The sequence below is a fragment of the Ipomoea triloba genome, chromosome 3 (genome assembly GCF_003576645.1).
Source record: "Ipomoea triloba cultivar NCNSP0323 chromosome 3, ASM357664v1".
Classification (NCBI taxonomy): domain Eukaryota; kingdom Viridiplantae; phylum Streptophyta; class Magnoliopsida; order Solanales; family Convolvulaceae; genus Ipomoea; species Ipomoea triloba.
This window is the reverse complement of record NC_044918.1, coordinates 23617359-23625453: the sequence shown is the minus strand read 5'-3', so window position 1 is coordinate 23625453 and position 8095 is coordinate 23617359. Positions and strand designations below refer to the sequence as shown.

The window sequence follows — 8095 nt, the reverse complement described above, 5'->3', positions numbered from 1 at the left end:
CTACTCTCTCAGTTTCATTTTTGTGTCAGATTCGGTTAACGAAACTTGATTGAAGTTATTTACGATTTAATTTTCATAATATTAAGTTTAGAATTAGAATATAAAATTTATATATTTAAAAACTACGTTAAAAGTACTATTAAAAACAAAAAAAATCAAATTTAAAAATTATAAGAAATGTTAATAGAAATAAGCAAACGAAAAAGAGTTAGTTTGACAAATGAATAGTAAGTATGACAGATAAAATAACACTGAGGGTGTATTTAACTAGACATACATATTGTACATAGTCAACAACTGATGAGGGGAGGGGTTAAAAGAGCAAACTCCCATAAAAGCAAATAATATAAAATGCACATCATAGTTACTACCACTGCACATCATATCATACCATGCAATATCTTCTGGTAAACAGCCTAGAGTTGATGGTGATTCAGATAATTCTGTGCAAGTGCAGTATGCAGTGCTGCTCCAATTGGCAGGACATCCTCATCAAGAAAGAAGTGAGGGGAATGTGGGGAGTGAATTGATCCCAATCTCTCATTTCTAATTCCTATGTTAAATATTACTCCTGGTATTACCTGTTGATAGAACGCAAAGTCCTCGCTTGCCATTACCTGTTCGGCCTCATTTATATTCTCGGGGCCTAGCAAGAGCTTCCCCACCTTCTGCACATGTCGATGCAACCTCTCATCATTAGTGCAGCCTGGATAGAATGGGAACTCATCGTCTTTCATCTTGATATGCGCCTTACACCTATGTACAGCCGCTTGTCCTTCTATAACCTGCAAAGCTTCGACTCGAGCGAAATGAAATGATGAACGGACAAAAGAAAGTATATATATTCAGCAAGGGAAACAAGCAAATAAGCTATCTCTAAGAAAACTAAAAACAGTAATATATTCCTACATTCTTTTGAAAGTGAATCATACTAGCCAAGGAAAAGTTCATAAGGGGATAAGGCCATCATGTTTTACAAGTGCAGCCATTCCAATCCTAAGGATTAAAGATAACTTTGTTTGGGAGTAACCCCAACCAAGATGGCAAGAGATCCACGCTTGTAACCACAAGGTCACGAGTTTGAATCCTTGCCCCCTTGATTTGAGCCGGTCAACTATGGGTAACCTAAACTGGTTTACTTTCTTATTGTCCTTTGCCCGCTAGGGACACAAGGCGAGGTTTATTCACACTCGAAAAGGTTGTGGGGTTTCCCTCGTCATCCAATAAAAAGGATAACTTTGTTTAACTGACAGTAGGATGCGTGCTACAAAACCAGAGCGCAAAATGAGGTGCATTGCATATCATTCTAACTAATCATGGAATTGAAGTATAAGGCCAGGGTTCAACACACTATCAAGATTGTGAAAATGAAGATACTACTACTTGACTACCTCTTTCACCCTCTTTTGAAGTTGAAGCAAACCATCAGTTGTAATACTCCTCAAACTCCCTCCAAATTCAATAAATGGCGGGATTACATTTGATGCTGTGCAACCTCTAACGTAAGTAACCGAAAGAACCTTCAGCCAAAAACGAGGATTATCTTGTGTCAGTTTCAATCCAAAGTAGAAAAAAGGTCTCCAAAATATATATACACTGACAAATATAGTACATTTTTCCAAAAACATTTGAAAAAAAAAAAAAAAAGAAGCCCAACCTAGAGTAAGGAACATACTTGACTATAGAGTGGATCTGCTTCTCTTGAAATGAGCTGTTGCAATGCCAAAATTGCAAATGCTGTCGCAAGTACTGGATCCACACTAGAGTGGGGTGCAGCAGCATGCCCACCTTTTCCTTCTATTTTCGCTTCAAAGACAGATACAGCAGCTAAAAATGGTCCTGGAATGCTAGATATAGTTCCCGTTGGTTTCGTATAATCAACATGCATTCCAAATATTGCTTCAGCATTACCAAGAGCACCATCCTTAATCATGTGAGATGCACCGGCACCTCCCTCCTCAGCAGGTTGAAAAATAAGTCTCACAGTTCCCTTTAGGATCAAAAAGAACAACGGCAATACATCTAGCAAGTTAATGTTTATGTTCACTTTAGAGGCAAATACACAGAGAGATCACTTTTCCACCAAAATAACTCAACAACAATAGATGCATTATAACAAAATGTTAAAATCAGTAAATCACTAACAATTTGAAGTTTTCAAGTTATCAATAATAATAGTGTTGGGTGGAGGCCAGTGAAGGGCCAAGTCCAGGACCCTGCTTGGTTGCTTCTAAAAAATGTGGTGGTGTACAAGGAAATAAAGTTGCGCCTTCGTTGTGAGCTATAGCTTTTGGCATAATGGTTAGAGCTTGATTCTATCAAGTGATATCTAAGACAGGTCAGTTTTTGGCGTAGTGGTTAGCGCTTGATCCTAATAAATTGCATACTCTTTTCTTCTTTATTGTTGTCCTCTGACTATGTAATACTACCTACAATTATAAGCCATTGTAATCACTATCATAAATGAGAATAAAGGCAAGTAAGATATCATATTGCATTTGCAGCAGAATAAGTTAAAACATAAAATGAAGATAATTTGTTTGCTCTTATCTCTCTTGGTCTAGATTGAACAAGATGAATAAACACACAGGAATTCCGGTTTTCAACATTATATCCCATCCCCTTTTGATCATTTTAGGCAAATGCAACTAACCAAAAATAAGAATTAAACTCTAACTCTATAGTATGTTGAAAAGGAAAAAAGAAGAATTTATAAAGTTCTGCTTCCTTTCTTTCACAAAAATTAAAAGTACCATGTGACTTTTATCCATTTCAGACAACTTCATCCACTCATAACCAAAATTAAAAGAATGAAAGTACTCAGTACCAAAGAAGTGGAACAGTTCAGATATGATGAGTTAGTTGCCATGCACACTAAACTCACCTTAAGCTCATGCTTTCGTTCATTCAATAGCTTAGCAGCACCAAGAAGCATTGTGGTGTGGGCATCATGACCACACCCATGCATTTTGCCATCCACTTTGCTCTTATGCTCCCACTCAACCAGCTCCTACTTGTATATATAATATATTCACAAATCACAACATTCTATTAGGCATCAGTATAGATACACAGACAATTTTATGCAAATACAACTATACACTATTCCTTGGCTGAAAGCCAATAAGGGCCAACTTCGGCACCACGTGGCTAAGAAGATTGTTGGGCAAATAAGGGCAAGTCTAACATGCTCCCGAAAATATGTGACCGTGTAAGGAAATAAAGTTGTGCTTTTGCTACTACTATAACTTTTGGCGAAGTGTGAGAGATCATAGGTTCGAGCCCCAACAAGAGCAAGATTGGCTGGTATTGGGCGGAAGCCGGTAAAGAGGCCTGTCTTTGACATGGTAACTGTAAGCGCTTCATTCTAACGCAACTAACAATTTTCCATATTGGCTCTGTTTGGTAAATGGCTGTTAGCTAAGGTATAATTAACTGATAATATTAGTTTTACAAAAGTGTTTGGTAAATTAGTTGGTAGCTAATAGTTGTTTGGTATAATTTCTTTTCTCAAATGGCTAAATAAAAAGGTTGTGCCTTTTGAAATTTAGTATTTTGGAATTAAAAAAAAGTTTATTAACCAAACACTTATATTGATTTTTATGCCCATTGTAATTAACCCAAAACCATAAATTATCAGCCAACCAGCACACTCTTTATACACAGTCAAGAATTGCACAAGGCATACCATTTCTGAGTTTACAAGTGAAATGGACATAGTACCTGCAATGGGAGGGCATCCATGTCAGCTCGAAGAGCAACAACAGGAGGAGAACCGGAGCCAATTTGAGCTACCAAACCGGTCTTGGCAAAAGGGTATTCGTAAGAAATGCGGAGTTTATCTAGTTCACTGCGAATCAGAGCGCTGGTGTTGTGTTCTTCGAATTTGAGTTCTGGGTTCTCATGGATTTTCCTCCTGATCGAGACTAACCAATCTTTGTAATCCCAGGCTGAGCTCAAAATCTGGTTCGCATGGTGACTTCCACCAACCCTGGAAGTCGAGTATAAGAGCAAAAGAGTGAAGAAATAAGAAGCAGAGAACATAGTTGTTGGTCGCCCTCAAGTCTGGAGCCCGCCCTCTCCACCAAAATCAAAGCTTTCGCATTTTAGTAATCAAGAAAAGAGGGGGAAACGGAAATATGATGTGGCAATTTTAGTCTGACTATTTTCTATCACAAATCAATCGTTATATCGTGGACCACGGTGCACATAGCAATGTGCACCCTGGTCCAAAACGACGGCGTTTCGATGTTAGTGAACGCGGACGCGAATGACTCAAGGGAATTAATTATCTATAATACACATAATTATTATTTAGAATACACAGAACGTTTGCCTAAAATACACAGAATGTTTGCCCAGAATACACAAAATATTGACACAAAATACACAGAACTCATCCTCCTAACATTCGAATGCACAAACACATCACAACATGTGTTAATAACATAAATACACAGAATATTGACACAAAATACACAAAACTCATCCTCCTAAAGATTCGAATGCACAAACACATCACGACATGTGTTACTAACATGAATACACAGAACGGTTGCCTAGAATACACAGAATAATTGCCTGAAATACACAGAACAATTACCTAGAATACACAGAATATTAACATAAATACACAGACTGGCCAAAACGGGATACATGATTTCCAAAAAAAAATGGACAGTTAGTTTACAATGCTCAAAACAACGTCGTTTACATATGTGGTACACATTGTTATGTGCACCGTGGTGCACGGTATAATTTGTCATCACAAATTTATCACTTAATAAAGTGGTTAATTTAACCCAGTGGAGTAGCTCAAGTGGCAAGTGAGCTCTCTTTGTGAGGAGGAATCTCGGGAGAACCCGGGTTCAATTCCCATAAGTGACCATTCCCCCTGGGTGAAAGACCCTGTTAATTTACCAACCCGGTGACCAAAAAAAGCGGAAGGATCAAAAATGTAATTTTTTTTTAACTTATAAATAATGTTTATGTGGGGGAACAATAATATCAAGTGGCGCAGTTACATATACGCAGTGGACCAAGTCGAATTAAATATTTAAAATTTTGAGTGTTACCTTTTGAATTTGTAATTAAGACAATAGGAATAATATCCCGGTAAAATAATATTGTGTCTTTATTTTTTTTTCACCTATCTGCTTTTATCATCTATACAATCGGTCATGTTGGCCCGCTGAATGACTACCTCAGTGATAAGAAAATCAACAACCTAAATCCTAATAGAATGTGTATAGTAGTTGATTTTCGAATTTACAAAAAGAAAAAAATTATTTTCTAAATCTTTTGTTAAATTGACAAAAATGAAAAAAAAAAACACTTTTACAAATGAAATAGTCGAAAACGGTGTTAAAAATACATTTCCTATTTTCTGTTGTTTTTTTATTTTTATTATTATTATTTAAAAAATGAAGAATTTTCAAAAAATTAAAATCGCACCTTATGTTGGGTTGAAGGAAAATTGCTGGAAAAAAAAAAAAGACGCCAATCCTGAATTTTTGACAGGTTTTCAACCGAGGGTTGAAGGACAAAAATGTTGAGATGAGGGATCGTTACTTCCAAAACAACTTCAGACCCAATAATTAAGGGAAAAGTGTCAAATTGGCCCCCTAAGTCGACCGAATAGTGCAATTGGATCCCCTAACTAAAAAAAGATTCATTCAGATCCCCTAAACCTGTAAAATTGTTCAATTAAGTCCAAAGTGACTTGTTTGACAGGTCAAGTCTTCACATTTTTGACACGTGTCTTTTTAAAAAAAAATTTTATATTTTTATTTTTTATATAAAATTAATTTATTTATTAAAATATATATTGTTAAAAAAAATGCTCCGTGCAGGTCCGATCCAGCAACGAAATAAACTTCTTAAACGACGGCGGAGAAGTCTTGCTTCCCGGCTCAGGCGTCGCCGGGCAAGCTGTTCCAGGGAGTGCGGCACAGGCATTCGGGGTAATGGGTGGCGGAGATACGGTTGCCGCGGAACTGACGAGGGTATGGTTGCGGACGTTCAACACGGCGGAGGAAGCGGCGTGGCGTATATGCTCCGGGGAGACTAGGCCACCTCAACTTCCCAGATTTGAAGCACCCGCTGAGATATAACTGCATGAATGGCAACACGGCGGCGCTCCTAGAGGCAAAACTACGGTCGATATCACAAGGAAGGCGTAGGCTACCAAGAAGGCTAATAATAATAATAATAATAATAATAATAATAATGAGATGATCAAAGATCCTCTGCCTAATGTGAAACCATTGATGAATGAAAGTTCAAGTGTAGTGGCGTGGACACAAAACCCAGTTAGGTCGGCGGGGGATATCACTGCGGAGAAGAAGACCAATTCTGCAGGATTATTTTTTTTATAATATATATTTTAATAAATAAATTAATTTTATATAAAAAATAAAAATATAAAAAAAAAATTTTAAAAAGACACGTGTCAAAAATGTGAAGACTTACCTATCAAACAAGTCACTTTGGACTTAATTGAACAATTTTACAGGTTTAGGGGATCTGAATGAAACTTTTTTTAGTTAGGGGATCCAATTGCACTATTCGGTCGACTTAGGGGGCCAATTTGACACTTTTCCCAATAATTAATGGCAATGGTCCTTCACTCTACTGCTGTGCCAATCATATCAAACACTTGTAGCCTCCACCTTCAAACTTGAAACGAACAAGCTTATCCTACACAGCTGCCAACCCCTAAAATACCCCAAAGATCCAAGTCCCCACCCACCAAACATAAACTATACATGGACCTACACAAATTACATTGTACATTGCTTTACACACAATAACTACTGAAGATCCTAATTCCTAATCATATGATTCCTACTCACCAACAAATTTTATTAGTATCACTTTTGACGAGTCTTATTTTTTGAATAATTAGTATTTTTAGTTTTTTTTTTTCCTTCTAAGGTATATCAATCAGTTCCTATGTTATTAGATATGTAAAATTAATTTTTTTTAAGTGTCAAATAAGTCATCAAACTTTTACAGTTTGTGCAATTGGACCACCGAACAAAAATATGGTGCAATTGAATCATTTAACTCTACAAATTTGTACAAATAGCATTGTTTACATGTAGACAACAGGTTTTCGGTCATCTTTTGCTATGGCATGTTACTCAGAAAATAAAACAATTTTGTTTTTAATTTATTGACAAATTTAAGATATTAATAAAAAAATTAATTAAATTAAGAAAAGAATTGGAGGCCTCTGCCAAATTACAGGAAGCGGTCATCTCTTCCTTCGTCAAAGGAGGAGGCAAGGTTGCCTCCACCGTTATTATAGACGGAGGAGGCAGCCCTCCTCTTACAAGCTCCATCTCCATCCGTTTTTTTTTCTCTCTTTAAAACAAATCAAGGGAGACATGGAACGCATAACCAACGTTGATATTGTTCGAAATCTTTGTAAAAAAATGGAGTTTATTACCGAAATGGTCCATCGACTATTGCGAAATTACCAATTTGGTCCTCGACAATTTTTTGTGTCCAATTAAGTCTTCGACTTTAAAAATTTTAACCATTTTGGTCATCCGTTTATTTTACCGTTAGATATCAGTTAAATTGGGACCAAATTGGTAATATCACTATAGTCAAGGACTCAAGGGACCATTTTAGTCAAAAATTAATTACCGAAATGGTCCCTTAACTATAGTGAATTACCAATTTGATCTCGATTTAATAGATGTTTAACGGAAAAATAAACGGAGGACCAAATTGGTTAAAATTTTCAAAGTCGAGGATTTAATTGAACAAGAAAAATTGTTGAGGATCAAATTGGTAATTTCGCAATAGTCGAGGGACCATTTCGATAATAAGCTAGTGATGCGCTCCATCTTAGTCTCACATTACTTTCTACAAAATCTGAGCTCCAGTATGTTGTTTTTAGAAATATAAACCTCATTGTACAAAAGCAGCCTACAATTCTTACCCATGAAATTAATGTTATGTGATGTATTATTAACAGTTGTCTCTCACTACTTAGCATACACATAATGCTCCTTCGTCAAAGGAGGAGGTAACCCTCTTCCAAGCTCCATCTCCATCTGGTTTTTTTTTTTTTTTTTTTTAA

The 8095-nt window shown here is 36.4% G+C and overlaps 1 protein-coding gene across 3 annotated transcripts in view; it reads right to left on the bottom strand.

Annotated features, from left to right (window-relative positions):
- Positions 1-224: 224 nt before the first annotated feature.
- LOC116014061 (cytochrome c oxidase assembly protein COX15-like) overlaps positions 225-8095 on the bottom strand; it is a 15685-nt gene continuing 7814 nt past the window's right edge. Inside the window, exons 2-6 of one of the 3 annotated variants that reach the window (XM_031254050.1) lie at positions 3724-4079; positions 2885-3010; positions 1676-1990; positions 1392-1520; positions 225-785 (exon numbers count right to left, since the gene is read on the bottom strand). In XM_031254050.1, coding sequence (XP_031109910.1) covers positions 417-785; positions 1392-1520; positions 1676-1990; positions 2885-3010; positions 3724-4044 — 1260 coding nt within the window. In that variant the 5' untranslated portion in view covers positions 4045-4079 and the 3' untranslated portion in view covers positions 225-416. Of the gene's footprint in view, positions 786-1391; positions 1521-1675; positions 1991-2884; positions 3011-3723; positions 4080-8095 lie in introns of those variants that run through there. The other 2 variants (XM_031254048.1, XM_031254047.1) reach the window with 2 other exon arrangements.